Source organism: Camelina sativa, chromosome 3, assembly GCF_000633955.1.
Source record: "Camelina sativa cultivar DH55 chromosome 3, Cs, whole genome shotgun sequence".
Lineage (NCBI taxonomy): Eukaryota > Viridiplantae > Streptophyta > Magnoliopsida > Brassicales > Brassicaceae > Camelina > Camelina sativa.
In genome coordinates this window covers 14642291-14659960 of record NC_025687.1, presented here as the reverse complement: position 1 = coordinate 14659960, position 17670 = coordinate 14642291, and the positions used below count along the sequence as shown (strand labels likewise).

The window sequence follows — 17670 nt, the reverse complement described above, 5'->3', positions numbered from 1 at the left end:
CCCAGAAAAAAAAAAAAAAAAAAAAACTAAAAACAAATAATCAGAAGTGGAATCTAGTTAACTTTTATATGTTTACATCAGTACGTTAGCCTTGAGTCTATAAATTAGAGGGAATCATCTATGAGTCCCTATGGCCTTTATACAAACATGAAAGAAATGTTTAGAAATCTTTCACAGAAATAAACTTTTTAGAAACTAAGAATTATAATGCGGGAAAGAAACTGTTCAAATGCATTTCCATTTTGTTTAAACGAGGTGTTGTTTTACCGTACGAAAGCAAAGATGTCTTTTTCTTTTTCTTTGTGAAAAGCAAAGATGTTGATGAACGCAACTATAGCAGGAGAAGTGTAAATCTCTCACAAGTTACAAATTTTTTATTGAAAATAATTCTATAAACGGAAGAATCAAAGGATCAGTTCGTCCAGTCATCATCTAATCTAATATCTTTTTCTGTGACGGCGACACAAATTTATAATAGAATGGTGCACGTAATGACGTAAACATGATGATAAGTAATCACTTCAATTCTGCAATTTTTTACAAAACTGATTTTCACTTTTTAACGAATGCATTAATCTATTTATTCTCTGGCCAATGATCATTCAAATATGTACCAATAACAACACAAAGCATAGCCCGTTTCTGTGACACTTTTTTGTTATCGCCGCGTAGGTCCACTAGTGAACACTAGGCTATAAGTCAAATGCTATCATCAATCGTAATAGTCTAAGAAGATAAATATATCCTTGAAATTTATAAATATTGAACGGTTGCCATTTACAGTACTGTTTCTGTAAATAACGTTTTCCATTTGATACTTGTAGTAGTTTCCATTCGTCTTCAAATCATATGTAGTATATAAAATCAAATGTTATATCATCCAATAAATGTCATATTTTTCTCTGTTGAATTTTTTTTTGGGGGTATATGGTTAATTAATCCAATGAGGACATACGTGTGTTTGATATCTCTCTTCTTTTTTTTGTTAATTTGTTATATTCAGATAATATTATATATTGTTGAAGTTATCTAAGAAACATCAACGAGAAGAGAAAGAAGAAAACTCTAATTCGATAGAGAAATACGTCGATAGATATTATCTTGCTTACCATTGAACTTTTTACAATGGGTCAAAGCGATGACATAATTTCACAATATTTACAAAAATGTGTGTGACGGAAAAACACTACTAATATAATATGCAACGGCGGTTAGTTCTTGGCCCTATAGTCACTTTCCAGGGCCATTGGGCCATTTTTTAGATTACTCAGTCCATATAAATTACTCAATTGAACTGTTGAACATATTTATTTATGATTCAAATAGAATATTAAGCAAAATAAATAAATCAATCAAATTGAAACGGAAGAGAATATAAATCTCATAACAAAAGATTGAATTTTCAATGAAACAATGCAGTATCTCTCTCTCTTTCTCGCACATATCACTCAAAAATAAATAATAATAACACCAAACGTTGAATTTAGAAAAAGAATATATATATCCAGAGACTGCTTATAGGTTTGTGCAGAGAAGCCTCTACTTCAGGAAGAGGTTTCAGTCTTGGTTCTGTACCTGTACAGAACTCTCTTCTTCTTGTTGGAGACATTGTCAACCGTGAGAACAATCTTACCAGCCTGACTGTTCTTGAAACTGTTCCTGATCGCTTCTTCATTTGCTCCAATCTTCTTCACCTTTTGGACAATTACGGTGTAAGCTCCTTCAGCGGTCGGCACAAACTCTTCCTTGTAGTTCACTTCCCATCCCAAAACCGCTATGTCCCATACCAATGTACCTTCAGTCTATGTAAACAAACACACATTATAAGAAAGAGATAGGATTGACAAACTTCCTTAAAAAAGATAAGGTTTGGTTTCTAGATTATGTTTACCTCAGGAGCTGGGATTTCAATGGTTTCAGATGATCCAGGCTTAACAACAACTTCAGTGACAGCTTCGTTGGAGAATGCGGTATCGTCATCTCTTTTGAACCCACCGTACTGAACTGGAAGCTCCTCAGCTGGAATGTACTTGAGAAGAGTCTCTGTGACCTTAGCTGGACGAGCCACATCAAACTTGCTCTTGGTTCTTTGAGTTAAGAATGGCGAGAGGACAGCATTGATGGCGTAGAACCAGAACGGAACATTTATGAATATCTGCAATATAACAAAACAAACAACGATTAGACAAAGTCAATAGACCAAACCAATGAATCCCAAAATGAGGATTGATTGATAGAACTCACGTTTCTAGACACGAATTCTGGATAGTTGTCCTGCAGTGTTACGATGACGTTCTTAATTCCAACCCAAAGATCTTTTCTTGACACTCCAGGAGCGTTTTTGAGATCATGGATCTGGAGAAGAGAAGTAACACCTCCTGGTTTCAGATTAAGCTGCTGGATACCCTTCTCCATGAGCTGAAACCTCCACCTCAAGAACTTCTCTCTGTTTTTCTCTGCCCCAAACGTCTGGTAAAGCTCCTCGCTGTGGACATTGTAACAGACAGGGTGGGACTCTCGGTCAACACCGTTCATGTAAGACGCAGAGGCAAGTTCCTCCCCAAAGTCTTCTCCAAGGATGGAATCAATCTTGTGTTGCTTCCTCCATTTAAGGGTTTTCTTCAGCATCTCAAAGGCTTCGTTGACTTTGAAGTCTCTTGCTCTCAAGAACTTCAAGAGGATCACGTCAGTGGCTTCAGCTCCTTTGCTTGGAAGCAATGGCACTCCCCACAGCTCAATGTCCTTATCCACAGACTCATCTGCTTCCTCCTCCTCGACAGTCTCAGCTTTCACTTCTTCTGTAACTACAACATCCTCGGTTTTCTTCTCTTCTTCAGCTTTCACTTCTTCCTTAGTGTCTTCTTCTACCTTCTCAACAACAGTCTCAGCAGCAGTCTTCACTTCTTCCTTGGGGGCGGTTATCTCCTCTGCAACAACAACAGCCTCAGGTTTAGCAGCTTCTTCGGTAACAACAACAGCCTCAGATTTCTTCTCTTCTTCAACCTTGTTGTCCTCTGCTTCTTCTTCCTTCTTCTTCTCTACCTCAGCAGCAGCTTCTGGTTTCACAGCCTCTTCCTTCTTCTCCTTGACAGGAGAGGAGGTCTCCTTCTTCTTGGTCTTGAAGAGAAAGTTATCAACAATAGCTTCCTCAAGCTTCAACTTGAGATCACCCAGAGCCTTCTTCTCAGAATCTTTCAAATCAGCAAAGAAATCACTCTCTTCTTTGAACGAGGCACTCTTCTCAACACCCTTAGGCTTGCTGCTCTCATCTTCGTCCACAGCTTTGACATCGTCTTCTTGTTCAACAACAACAGATTTCACAGTAGTCTCCTCAGGAACAACAGCAGGAGCAACCACAACCTCAGACTCCACCTGTTTCTCCTCAACCTTAACTTCAGCAGTCATCTTAAAACCCTGTTAGTAAAGCAAGATTTAAACAATATATTAGTCACAAATTATTAAAAAAATCAACCAGAGTAGTAACCCTAGAAACCAATTCACTTTCTTGATTACTTGAGATCTAAAATCCAAAAAAAACGTGATTCTTGCTAAATCCTAAAAAAAATAATGAAATCAAACAGCAAAAACAAAAAGGAATCCTATAATAATACTTAAGTTTCTCAATTTCGAATCAGGAACTAACCAAAATAGATTCCAGGGAAAAAGATTGAAACTTTCTATTTTTTTTTTTAACCCAAGCTCAAGAAATTTTCTGTGTGTTTCGATTATTAAAAAAAAATCGAGAAACTAAGAGATATAACAAGAGAATAAAGACTCGAATTGTTAACTGCTTCTTCTAAATAGAAGGGAAAAAAAAAAAAAAAGAATAAAGAAGAGAGGAACCGACCTAAAAGAAGATGATACAACTTTCTCTGATTCTGGAAAAGAGGTTTCTTCCTTATGAATCTCTCTCTAATTCACCTTCTTCTTCTTCTTCTTTGTGTTTTTAGTTTTGTTTTTGGGCTGCAGAGGAAAGAAAGGTTGTAAGGTTTTTATGACTTATAAAAGAGAGAGAAGAGATTTATTTATGCAGGCAGCCAAAGCACAAGAAAGAAAAGAAACAAAAAATTAAACCCTAGGTGTTTCTTCGAGGTGAGTAGACCCCACCGACTCTTAGCAACGGTCACATGATATGGACCCTACCAGTAAAGAAACAGGAAAAACCAACCACAGCCGTTGGATTATCCACGCTGGCATAGATACGCCAGCCTGGCAAATTTTTAATTTTATTTTTTAACAAAGATATATCTCTGCGGGAGGGGTCCCCACGGGTCTCGCTTCTCATGTTCTTCTCAACGGTCGTCTAACGCTGATCTGTTTATCCAATGGGAGAAGGACACGTGTGGGTACCCGACAGAGTACGTTCGGCGCAACGGACGGATGTGTTGTTATGTGTTTCGTTCACAAACCAAAGTCACTTTTGTTTTGTTTGTGTGTTGTGAATTTTTTTAATAGTATTTTTGTTTCCTTTCTAATTTTACAGAGTTAAACACTTGATTCTAAATTAAGTCAGTTTTTATATATGATTAGAAAGTACCATGTATAATGTGCTGCTACTAGTGGAGAAGAATCTTTACCTTTGTAACGGTTCTTTATTTTTGTCCAACTCTGACTCTTATTTTAGTCGACCTTAAAATTCATGATTTCAGTATTATACGTTCTCCTTTATTGGGTAAGTAAAGATTATGTTTTAGCTGTTGACAACCCAGTTTGCCAACAAAGCTAATTTTAAGACACTAATCATATTTTTTATTTTTAAATATTTTAATAGTGAGCTGCAGTTTCCTTATGAATGAGCTTCGTATAAATACAGTAGTATAATCAAAATGTGTCCATGTAAATCAGATTATTATTAGGTGATTTGAAAAATTTATTCTCTAAATTTCCTTGTTAATATTGGCTGTAATTTAAGAATAAGATTAACATAAATAAGCTTTTTCTAAAGGTTATTTGTTTTGTTATTCGTTGGTGATAATGAAAACTAGTTTACATTTATTTTATTTTTTCTTGTCAACACTAGTTTACATTTAGACAGATCACTAATTGAATATTCTACTACATTAGATATCAAATTATCAATAATCTTGGTCCAAGACATATACTTTGACGGCTTGACGCGAATAAAATATTTCCAAATCTCCACCTATATTCCTACATTCATTACGACATCGCAATGATTATATGATGACATTTATAGTGGCACCGCCGCAACTGATTCTTCTATCTATTATCATAATAATACTCACAAAAATCAATTAGATTGACAAAACACAAAGAAGTAGGGCTAAACAGTGGAAATAATTGAAGCCATTTGCAAAGAGGTTTGCGTGACAATAACACAGATATGTTTAGGTAGTTGGAGTCAAACCATTTACACCTAAGCTAATTCACCCCGCCAAATCAGCCGCAACTAAAGGAGCAGACAGAGACAGAGAGAAACAGAACAAATTATAGAATGAGACAGAGCACAAAAGATCACAGAGCTGTACAAAAAAAAATCGAATTAAGTCGCATTTTGGATCAGACCCACCAAACCAGACACGAGAGAGAGAGAGAGAGGCACGACGATCGTCATTACATAGAGCTAGAATCTTGTCTTTTTAACCGAGACAGTCTGTTTAAAAAACAAAGGGGTAAGAGAATCCTCTCACGAGAAGATCTTTTTCCTCATCAATGATAAACCAAGAGGAATAAAAATTTAGTTGATACATGTTATCGATACGCTATGTCCAACGTGTTTGACGGCCTTTAAACTGATCAGTGCCTCTTGTTTAATCTCATCTCAGGCGTCTCTGGAGAATCCGAATACAAACCAGTTGCCCTGTCGAAAAAAGAATTTCATTACAAATCCATTACAAAGGTTTGGCAAAATTTCTCTACGGCGTGAAGCACTCAGTTCTTTAATCTAAACTTTGAGTACTTTGGAATGACTTCAGCTAGTTTTCAGTGCCAAAGTAGCATACAATCCTGTTCAGTCCGTTAAGTTAGATTATGTAGAAATAACAAGATAGTTGAAAAGCTTATGTACCTATCATAACACAAGTACGCATCACCAATTTGTCCTGCAACCTTGTTTCGTACTTTCCTCACACAAATCTGAAACATACAACAAATAGTTAACAACTTCACACAGTACGAACGCAAATTTTAATATACACTACAGATGAAGATGAAGGGATTGGTACCCACTTGCACAAGATCAAGAGGCCCAGCTTTTTCATCGCGGTTTCTGTGAATTACTATACCATTGTCACATTTGTTTATAAAATGTGCGCTGCCACTAATATCGTAAAGGTTCGGTGCACTGCCATCCCATTGTTGCAACTGTTTTGGATGAGCGACAAACCAGACATGGCAGGAGTGGTGTTGGGAAAAGCGTTTGATCTTTGTAAGCATCTGGCTAACATACTCTGTCTCCGTCCTACCAAAAAAAATAGAAATCTATCATGTTTCAGAAAGGAAAGAATGTAAAACTGACTGAAGTGAAAACATTATCATCACTCACTGGCGTGTAGTACGTTGATGGTCGAGCTCATTGTAAGGATCTATAACAAGTCCTCGAATCCCATACCGAAGAACAGCGGCTTTTGCACGTTCCAGAACCCATTCAATATTTGGAAGTGAATCCATCTCACATCTGATTAGTCATGAGAACCCAAACACCAAACTATTACCATATCATGTCCAAGTGATGCAACTTTCCAGGTCTTTAGGTAGTTGATGTATCAGCGGAGAGTCGAGTGCAATTAAAGCTCAATATTTTACCTTATGAGAGAGAAGGTGTCATTCAACCACTCTTTCCCTTCCTCCAACTCCTCAACATTCATCCGTTGGACAGCTCTTCCATAACTGTTGAGAAAAAAGGAGAAACATACACACCACTTTCAAGAAAGAACAAAGTTAAGTACAAGTTCAGACATTACAAGAGCAACAGTTCTCGGCTTCAATCAGATTATGAGGGTCTTTTCAAAGTAAAGAGGCTTACTTTGCATCAAAGAATGGTTTCTGTACATGTTTTTCCAAAAGTTTCCTGCCATGATCTCGTACCTGGAAGCAGCGGGAACAAGAACAATCAGGTAAAGCTACTATAAAGCAGTTTTCCCATTCAAGGACAAGTTCAGAAACACAACCTTATTCTCCATTGAACAGAGCGCAAATTTCCAGCCAACACTATGGTTAAGATTGCATAACAGAGCATCAATCCATTCACTCTTCCCAGAATTAGGAACCCCTGTAACAACAGTCAACTCTCCTGGCACAACCTGATCAAGAGCAAATATAATATATCACATTAGTTGATGAGCCGAGAACAATATTAAATTAATAACATGACTTCAAAGCTTACACTATAGAAGTTGTCCAAAGTTTTCCACCCCGTTGAAACACCATACTCGTATCCGTGTGTGCGATGATAGAAGGCGTCAATTTCATCAAAGAAATCTTTGAAGGCGAATAATCCTTGTATAGGGTATGGCTCAGCATTTAGAATAGCTTCCTTGACTAAATGAGGTCCCTCAGACATAAGCAGCTACGAAAATCATCCAAGTAAGGAATCATTGTGGTCATTTAAACCAAAGTAACCACAATAGCAAATTCATAAAATCTATCTGACCTCGTTTGCATCTTTGAAATGTTCCTCCTCATTTTTCTTCGGCCATTTGACACGCCAACATCTTTCTTTCCCCAAACGCCGTGCAAGTTCTTCCCCCAGAGCTTGACCAGGTCCATCTCCATCAGTAGCAATAACAATTCGAGACGCCTACGAATAAAAAAACTTAAGGAAGATTGGCATTCAAATAGTCACACATAAAACTAAATAATCAGTTATCACATACCTTTTTTAGATAGTCATTGCAATTCCATAGGAACTTATACTTCGTGTCCTAGCTTCACAGAACAGTAAAATGCTTAAGGAATCAAATAAGAGAGAATGTTTAAAAGAGATGTAAAGTATGAAACCTAGAAGAAGACCAGGCAAACCTTTTCAGGTGGGGTTTCTTTTGAAGAAACCGACGCTGGAGCTCCATCAGGAACCGACACACAATTGCGAAAACCAGCCTCTTCCATTGCAAGTTTATCTATTTCCCCTTCAACCTAAAGTTTAATTTTGCCCACAAAATAAAAATACTGCTCTTCACAGTTCATATGATCATTTAAAGGAGATAACTGTAGACATACTATAATGATTTCAGATGCTTTTTCTATGTCATCAAGCCCATAAAAGATCCTCCGTGTATCCCTTTCCTGAAAGAAACTCAAAGAAAAAAGTATGTAAGAGAACAGTCGTAATAGAAAAGCTCAAGAGAGTTGTTCATGTATGCTATTGAGAAGGGAATTTGTCTGACGCGAACCTGAAAGAACTTCTTAGTTAAATACCGGTACTTGCAACTCACAAGCTCCCCTCTTTGCCAATACGTAAAAGCAATCACAATCTGTCGCATAAAATTTAGCAGGAAATTAGAGGTAAGAAACAACAGATTCAGACACACAGGACCAGAACCAAGCATGTTCCATAAGATAAGAATGTAACACGATAAATCAGGATTTCTAAATTGCAATCAAGACGGAACAGCGAGTGCGAAGTAACAGCTCCTTTAAAATCCTAAGACAGAAATTGATCTTGAAAAATAACCAATTGAGAAGAACACTCGTAAGGTACCTGATCACCTATTCTTTTCTGCATAACCCGATTTCTCTCAAGCGTTTTTCGTGAAATCGCTCTTGCAGCGAAATACTCCTGAATCTGAAGCATAACAAAGAATACAATAATATCATCAAACTCATATAACAACAAGGAAACGAAGAGTTCAGAAAGTTCAGTAGACACAGAAGAAAGAATAAGGATAAGCATGTCAAAAGAGACATGTAAAAGAAGACAAGCACCTCATCACAGAGAGGTTCTAGCTCTAAACTGTCCACCGTAACTTTTCTTTCAACCTTCTCTTTTGGCTCAGCAAATGGCAACCTATTATCCGCCTGTAAACAGGAATGAGGATAAGTTCAAAATATAATCAATTACTACTTTATAAAATCTTGGTCTCGTACTTATACTTAACCATCACAGCTCACCTTTACTCCCCCTTTTAACCCACATTTCCCCCGAAAGCAGTTCCATGTAGCTGACGATCTACAAAGTCATGATTAACTACAGTCTCATGCAAACCAAGTTCAAAACCCAAAAACTTATTTTATGAGATATCAAGATAGCATACCCATCCGAGGCAATGAAAAGTGACAAGCTTTTTTCTAGGGAGTCTCCACCTTCACACTGATGTACCCACAAACAACAGTCGACAATCTAAATTAGCCTTTTTTCAGATACTCAACAAGAATCCAACAAGAAAGAGCAAACATCTATGAAAGGAAGCATTCACATATTACTCAATTTTTGGCTAATCAAATAGGGATATGAGAAAGACTCTAAGGGATACCGTTGGACATATCAAGCCACTATATTGTCCTGGAGGACAGTTTTGAGCATCAATTCCTTGTTCCGCCAATTTACGCCTCAGAGTAACTAATTTAGATGAAACAGCCCTCTTGTCTGCTTCTTCTTCAGTATCAACTACAGAAAATGCTGGGATTATTAGAGCTTGTTGTATTGTATTGCAAGCAGCTTATAATCTAAATTGCATACACATGGAAACACAAGAGGACTCATTTACAAGAAGCATGACAACACAGTGAAACTGCAAAAGGGGAGCAATAGGAACAATAATAGAATCCTAAATGACTAAAAATGAAACCCCAAATGTCCAAAATTCCAAACATGTATTGAAATCGGAAGAGAGAACTCAAGCATCCAACACATACCAGGAGTTGCGACTCTAGAGATTGAAGTGTAAGATGATAAGCCACTGGTCCTTTGGTGAAAAGGACTGTTTTTGGACACGGGTCTCGAGGCCAAAACCGGAGGTAATCGTCTAGAGACGGAAGATAGCTGCCTACCAGGAGAATAACAAGGAGAAGACGAAGAAGAAGAAGAGGATACGGCAAAAGAAGGAAGAAGGCAAAACTCGAGGAATTGCTTGGAACCCATGAGTACAGACATCGAGCAAGAGAGATTCCGCAGGTGGGTTTGTGGTAGACGAAGCAAAAATCGCATCTCGAAGTATTGATTGAGTGAGAAAAGTCTTCAGCTATTCATAGTGGTAGCTCAAGGGTTTTAGGGGTTCTTCTTCTGCTTCTTTCCCTCCTCTGTCTCTCTGTGTCATAAGGAGGAAGAAGAAGAAGAGAGAAGAAGTAGATTTTGATTTCTGCTCTCTTTTGATGTAAATGGGCTTTCTATTAAAAAGGCCCATTAATTGTTACTTCAGGCCTGTTGCATTTATTTCGACCCATTTTAAGGAAAAAAAGACTTGGCGGCAAAGTCAAAGCGAGTGTGACACGTGGAAAAAGGGAGCGCGTGTTATAGTTTGGGCCTGGCCCATGTGTAATTATAGATACTTGGCGGCAAAGTCAAAGAGGCAGCAACGTGGAACTTACCAATCTCACAACTTTAGCCGCTAAAACCGTAGCTCGCTCCTTTACCGAGTCAATCGCACCACCGGAAAATATAAAACGCTAAAATAATACGATAAATATATCTCAATTTCCTTTTCTTAATTGCTTTAGAGATCACAATAATAAATTAGTAACATTTATAAAAAGAGAAAATTATCGTCGGAAACACAAATTAATTCAATGAAGATAGACTAATTGGTGACATGCTAAAGCATAAAATGAGATTTCAATTTTGATAGAACATCTGAGTTGCGCAAGACCATATCGTATTTTGGGTTTTGGCTTTAGTTATTTTCTTCTTTTCTTTTAAGTAATGGGTTTGATAAAATGAAGAGATTTGTTCATCCATCGAATTAGTCCGGCTAGACCCATATTGCCAAAGTGAATAAAAGCCTAAAATTCAATAATTCTCTAGTTTTTCACTAGTTTTAGAAGATAAAAATAGCCATATATACAAAGTATAACATTGAAATGTTGCTGAACGAGTTAATTTTAAAATATGTTTTTGCGAATTCAAGCTACTATATATAAGTTTATGAGAATGAACCAAATGTGTTTAGTGGTGTATGCTTTCGTAGAAAGTTGTTGAACGAATTTTAAATTGTATGAGCTGAGTAGACTGGTTGGTACGTAAAAGATAGGCTTCAAAGGTTCGAGTTTATATAATTACAGCGGTTACTCCTAAATCCTACAATATAATAATTTCTTGAATTGAGTGTTTAAGAAAATAGTTTAGAAAAAAAAACAAGGCCTAATACTAAGGAGGTAGTTACGCTAATTTTAAACCCACTATAACCCTCCTTAATCCTCGCCAAAACCTTAACTGCTCTCTCTCTTTCATATATATTTTCGTGACGGTTAAGTCAGTGAAGTTACAAACTAATTACAACCTCAAGTCTTACTTCACTTCAAGAAAACAAAAGACAGAATCTTTGATCCTCTCATCTCATATATCTTCTCTTGTCCTTTTCCTTTGTTTTCTGCGTTTACTATACTAAGCTTAATTAGTTGAAGCTAATTAAGTCTTCTTAATTACTCATATAACCAAAACTTCCCCATCAGTAACTGCTCCTGATTGCTTCACATTCTTTATTTGCTAAAACACCATATTCATCATCTCTTTCGTCTCTAATGGATTGCTTAAGCTACTTCTCCCCCAACTCAGATGTAATCCAGCTTTAGGATTGTTTTGTCCCTGAAACAGATACCTTCTTCTTTCAAGCACAGCCGCAACATCAACTGCATCAGCCATTGCATCTCGAAGAAGCTCTTTCACCGTCTCTCTGCGAGTTCAGTCACTTCTACGAGCCGTTTCTTCCTCCCCAAGACATCTTTCTCCCTAGCCCTAAAACCGAAGTCTTCAACGAGTCACAGGACTTAGATGCCTTCTTCCCCACGCCAAAACACCAAAAGCTCATTAACTCCAGCTTCCATTTCAACACTAACGAACCTTTCTTTCCGAGCCCTAATCCTAATCTCTTGGATTCCTACGTCACCGAGACTTCAAACTTTTCCGAGTTTCTTGTTCCTGACTTCTCTCCGGCATTCAAAGTGGGGTGGAGTGATAAATGTGATACCAAGAAACCGGAGCTTTCTGCTCAGAGCATCGCAGCAAGAAAGAGGAGAAGAAGAATCACGGAGAAGACTCATGAGCTCGGAAAACTGATCCCTGGAAGCCAGAAACACAACACTGCCGAAATGTTCCACGCCGCAGCTAAATATGTCAAGTTCTTGCAGGCTCAAATTGAGATTCTTCGACTAAAGCAGACCAATATGCAGGTATAAAGATTAACCATGAATCCAAATTAATCTCCACCGAATCTATCTATTTTAGAACTTATGCAACATTTGTTATACTTTTGCAGAGTCGGGAGAGTTCAAAGGTGGGAAGAGAAATGCAGTTTTTGCTTGCTTCTCAAGAAATTCAGGAAAAGCTATCGACAGAAGAAGTGTGTGTGGTTCCAAGGGAAATGGTTCAAGTCCTAAAAGCCGAAGAATGCATCTTGAGAAACCCTAGGATTTCTCGAGACCTAAATAAGTTGTTGTAAACAGATCTGATGAACTAGCTTCGATTTTATCCAGAGGCTCGAATGTCCAAATCCTTAACTTGCCTGGTTGTGTCTGTTTCTGATTTGTTTCTTGTAGTAGTTTCTACATTAGCGGTAGAGTTTAACCATTGGTTAATTGTCCTCTTAACTAATGTAATTTCGTTTGCTTTTATCCAAAAGTGTTATGTTATATCAAATCCACAAAGATTTTACTGTGACTCACACATCAAATCACTCATCCGGTCATCCCTCCTGATTTTGATATGCGAAAAAATGAACGGTCTGAAACCAACTTTTACAGTTGTGGTCTTTACGGACTAAGATATCCAGCTTTTATAGTTTTGGTGTTTTAGTGTACCAGCGCGGAAACAACTATATAACTTCTCAATTATAATCTAAATTTCATATTCAAAGTTTTAAACAAACAAAAATTACTATATACCATTGTCAGTTATCACATTGGTTTATAGAATGTGCGCTGCCACTAATATCTATCTTAAAGGTTCGGTGTACTGCCGTCCCATTGTTAAAGAAATTAAGTGCATGAATTCAACTCTTACACCCCGTTGAAAACACCGTACTTGTGTCCATGTATTCTATGATAAGAAGAAGGCATCATGTCTCTTCAAATCCTTCTATGGAATAGGGTATGGCTCAGCATTTAGAACAGCTTCCTTGAGTACATGAGGTCCCATAGACATAAGCACCTGATAAAACAAATCATCTAAGTAAAAAACTCATTGTTGGTCATTTAAACCAAAAGTAACAACGAAAAGCAATTTCATAAAATATAATCTGACCTCGTTTGCATCTTTAAAATGTTTATCGTCATCACTTTTCTTCGGCCACTTGACACGCCAACATCTTTCTTTCCCCAAACGCCGTGCAAGTTCTTCAGCCAGACAGTGACCAGCTACATCTCCATCAGTAGCAATAATAATCCGAGACGCCTACGAATAGAGAAAGCATTTGAGATGTATGTATACACCAATAATATCACATCAAACCAGAAAAAAAAAAATTATCACAAACCTTTTTCAAATAGTCATTGCAATTCCATAGATACTTATTAAAGCTCTTGTCCTAGCATCACAGAAACAGTAAAATGATTAAGAAACCAAATAAGAGAGAATGTAAAGAACAAGAAAAAATAAGTACGAAACTTAGAACAAGACAAGGCAAACCTTGGATTCAGGTGGGACTGGCTTTGAAGAAACAATATCTGGAGCTCCATCAGGAACAGAGACACAATTGAGAAAACCAGCCTCTTCCATTGCAAGTTTATCTGGTTCCCCTTCAACCTATAATATTCAAAAAGCTCACAGTTAAGTTCGTCGACCCATCATATGATCATCATGTATATATATATATAAAGGAGATGAACGTACGGCAGAGAAGATATACTATAATGATTTCAGATGCTTGTTCTATGTCATTAACCCCATACAAGATCCTCCGTGCTGTCCGTGTTTTCCTTTCCTAAAGTAAAGTCAAAAGTAAAAAATTAAGAAAGCATGTGAGAGTTGTTCATATGCATGTAATGCTATTGCTAGCTATATTTATATTAAGAGAAAAGAATTTGTGTGACGTGAATTACCTGACTGAACCTCTTAGTTAGATACCACCGGTACTTGCAAGTCACAAGCTCCTCTCTTTCCCAATACGTAAAAGCAATCACAATCTGCCATTAACGTAGCAAGAAATTACAGGTAAGAAAGTAAATATATAATTAATAACAGAGTACGCCCTAGCTAGACACACACGTTACGGAACCAGAACCAAGCATATATGCTCCTTAAGACAAGAATCTAACTAATAAGTCAATCTAAAGACTTTGGGTAACGTACCTCACCGCCTATGATTTTCTGCATAACCCGATTTCTTTCGAGTGTTTTCTCTGAAATCGACCTTCCAGCGAAGTACTCTTTAACCTGAAGCATAAAGACAAAAGAACACAAAAGAAATTAATCAAAACTCATATTATATAACTACAAAAATAAATGAAGAAGAATTCACAAACAAACCTCATCACAGAGAGGTTTTAGGTCTAAACTCTTCACCGTAACTTCTTCTTCATCAACCTTCGCAATTGGATCTGCAGATAACCAATTAACCGAGTCAATCGCACCACAAAAGAAAGAAGAAAACAAAAAAAACCCCGGCAAATTCGCATAACATGAAAACAAATTCTTTAATTATGAGGAAACAGAAGAACACGGCAAAAAAAAAGTAGTTGAAGCTCTCTGATAACGAAAGCGTATACCTGATGAACTCATAGTTTTAGAATCTGAATTTGAGATTAGGTGTTCTGAATAGTTTTAGATCTTCTTCAATTTGGTGATGGGAGATGAAGAGAATTTCAGTGTATTTCTGTTTAGGGTTGCTTTGGGAACTATATTTATATGACAATAATTCCTGTTTTCTTTGTTCTTTGTGTCCTCATCAAATTGGTAATTATTAATTAAGGAAATCTAGAGAGTTTTATGGAATTTAGGAAATTTTATATTTTTTTTTTATTTTAAGAAGAAGGAAAAGTTAATTTGTGATCAATGTAGTGAGATTAAAGGAAAAAATTGGGGTGATTTTGGGAGATCTGTAGAACATTAAAAATAATAATAATGATTTGGGTTTACTCATAATAAGAGAAGGGAAGCTTTAAATGTTTGCTTGGACCAATCATGTTTATCCACGTTAACTATCAACTAAAGGGTGCCTTACAACGGAAGCTAACTTTCCTTTGTATTCTATCAATATTTATTTACCCTCCCAACACACAACATCCACAGGCGCTTTGATAAAACTAATCCTCTCATGTCTAACGTCAAAACACACAATCATCGGATTCTTATCTCCATGAAGATTCTTCTCCTCAAGTGTTATAACCTCGTGCACTAGAAAATCAGGTTGTTGGTAAGGATTAGACAGAAGGTCAATGCTTTGAAGAGGGTCCAAATATAACTTACTTGAACTTGTGCCTTTCTCAGCGTTACGATTTTGCTCCTTGGATTGAAAAGGAAACTGATAGAGAGGTCTATGAATCCAATATTGTGAGTTACCTATACATGTAGTGTCGGTATTACATTCTAATTTCACATGTATGCCTTTACCTGTTCATGGTTTAAACTAGAATCCAGAAGCGTGTAAGTTGCTATAGGTTTGAATAGTTGCTAGTTTACAACTTTAATTATTGAGAAGCCTTGTGTTTTTGCTCGGCTTAATTCCTATCTTCTTGGAGTTCTTGTTCGTGCAGCAAACGTACGTGTGAAGAAAAACAAAAAATCCCTTTCCAAAGGATGCAAATTGCTGTCATTGAGTTTACACAATCAGTTATCTGCTTACATGATGCAAACAACACAGAATTAAAACCCAAAATCAAACGTCCAATTTATCATACTCGTCCGCTGAGGTTCTTAGATTCTCCTTCACTTAACTTGAAATGTAGCTTTGTTATTGTCTTCAGGATTCCTTCTGCTTAGAAATCAATTTATATTTCTGTTTGCTATGCATATGGGCCTCATCAACAAGAACCTAACTTGTTCAATGTCAAGGACAGCAAATCCGCAAAAATGCAGACCATGTAAAGCGTTCAGGGGTGGAATCCATAGACATGATTTTGTTCATCATAGATTTGTATAGAGTACATTTATTTTCTCTCCATCATTAAAGGTACTAAGTCTATCCCAAGGTACAACAGTTTCCACTTATTCACATATCAAACTGTTTTCTAGTGATCACACTTATGGATCATGTCTCGATGGACAGTTAAGACTTATCTTTAGGTGGAGACGTGCAGTGAACTGTTTCAATGTTTGTGGTTTAGGAATGGGATTAAACAAAGGAAGAACTCATAGCAAGATAACTCTCCGATCCGACACCCAAACTGAAACTTCACTTGCAAATTCCAAACCAAAAATCCAATTCAGTTCTGGTTCAAACTTCACCCTCGATGAGTTTGAGAAATATCCTCTGCATTTTCAGAGACTCATAGATAGACTCTATCGGAGACAAGAAATGGACACCACCTGTGCAAGATACAGAGTGTGATTTAAATTAATTAGTTTTGGTGGCTTTCCTTTAATTTATGTGAAAATATCCAAATACACTAAAATTGACCCAAATTTGGGTCTATTGACATACTATAATATCTCATTAGTATATTGACACAAAATTTATGTAGAAAGACCAAAAACCCAAATTTTTATTTTAGTTAAGTTTTATTTTTAGAAATAAATGAAATCTGAAATTGAAAAAGAAATTTTGAAAAAAAAAAAATATATATATATATATAAGAAACCGTCTCTTCCTAGCGACTCAAGGGCGATCGAAGACAAACTAACAATCCACAGTTTTTGGCCGGCGTCGGTCACCTTCGTCTCTAGTTTTTATTCTCTTTAATTTCTTCAAGTTTCTGGTTTTTATAGTGTAAATAACGGCAAATCACATAATTCAGATCTATGATCTTTGCCATATTGTAACGGTGGTGATATATGCTTCTCTTCTGGTGATTCAAGATTTGGGCTTTCACTCACTTCTGCTTTATACTCCAATTTTGATAGCCTATCTTAACTTGCCGTATTGGTCAGATTCATCCGATCGATGTCCTGTGTCTCAAGTAATACCGATTCATTCGAATCGGGATGGTTGTCCCTATATAGGGTTTGTTTCCGGTGGTATTCCTCACCAACGTTATCTTGTTCTCAACCGATGATTCTTCTCTGCACCATTTGTATGGAGATATCATTTGGATTTTTGATTCGGGAATCAACGAATTAACCATCTCGCTTGAAGGAACAGGTCCACACAGGCTTTGTATTGGCCTTCGACTTTCAACGACATGGTCGTACGATGATGTTCTCTCTATTCATCGGTTAAAAATTTTAGGTTTTATGAACGGAGAAACAATGTTCACAAACTGGCAAAGACGCATAAAACATTTCAAAAGACATGATCCATGAGCTTTTCAAGCTACATATCAGTGTATTGTTTTAATCAAAGTGATGCAATTTACGAGTTTCATCTATGAGATGTTAGCCTTTTACGAGTATACGAAGAGAGGACTTCACAGATTTCATTTGTTGCCTCTAAGACTTCCATTAAGAAAGCAGGGTTACTTCCACTT

The 17670-nt window shown here is 36.9% G+C and overlaps 3 protein-coding genes and 1 pseudogene across 3 annotated transcripts; 1 reads left to right on the top strand and 3 right to left on the bottom strand.

Annotated features, from left to right (window-relative positions):
- On the bottom strand, positions 1358 to 4046 carry LOC104777100 (patellin-4-like). The gene is made up of 4 exons (XM_010501310.1): positions 3848 to 4046; positions 2245 to 3414; positions 1892 to 2155; positions 1358 to 1802 (listed from the first exon to the last, which is right to left on the bottom strand). Exons 2-4 carry the CDS (start codon positions 3403 to 3405, stop codon positions 1545 to 1547), a joined length of 1683 nt encoding a protein of 560 aa, XP_010499612.1. The 5' UTR covers positions 3406 to 3414; positions 3848 to 4046; the 3' UTR covers positions 1358 to 1544.
- LOC104777099 (twinkle homolog protein, chloroplastic/mitochondrial-like) lies at positions 5485 to 10232 on the bottom strand. The gene is made up of 19 exons (XM_010501309.2): positions 9814 to 10232; positions 9432 to 9565; positions 9213 to 9268; positions 9070 to 9127; positions 8884 to 8976; positions 8660 to 8743; positions 8352 to 8432; positions 8179 to 8244; positions 7981 to 8094; positions 7836 to 7883; positions 7613 to 7759; positions 7346 to 7528; positions 7131 to 7262; positions 6986 to 7047; positions 6766 to 6849; positions 6506 to 6637; positions 6190 to 6421; positions 6029 to 6096; positions 5485 to 5821 (listed from the first exon to the last, which is right to left on the bottom strand). Exons 1-19 carry the CDS (start codon positions 10103 to 10105, stop codon positions 5758 to 5760), a joined length of 2130 nt encoding a protein of 709 aa, XP_010499611.1. The 5' UTR covers positions 10106 to 10232; the 3' UTR covers positions 5485 to 5757.
- LOC104778962 lies at positions 10831 to 12569 on the top strand (annotated as a pseudogene).
- Positions 12972 to 14580, bottom strand: LOC104777098 (primase homolog protein-like). The gene is made up of 8 exons (XM_019240190.1): positions 14572 to 14580; positions 14399 to 14482; positions 14149 to 14232; positions 13956 to 14030; positions 13736 to 13852; positions 13584 to 13634; positions 13352 to 13501; positions 12972 to 13258 (listed from the first exon to the last, which is right to left on the bottom strand). The coding sequence occupies exons 1-8, from the start codon at positions 14578 to 14580 to the stop codon at positions 13187 to 13189; spliced, it is 642 nt and encodes a 213-aa protein (XP_019095735.1). The 3' UTR covers positions 12972 to 13186.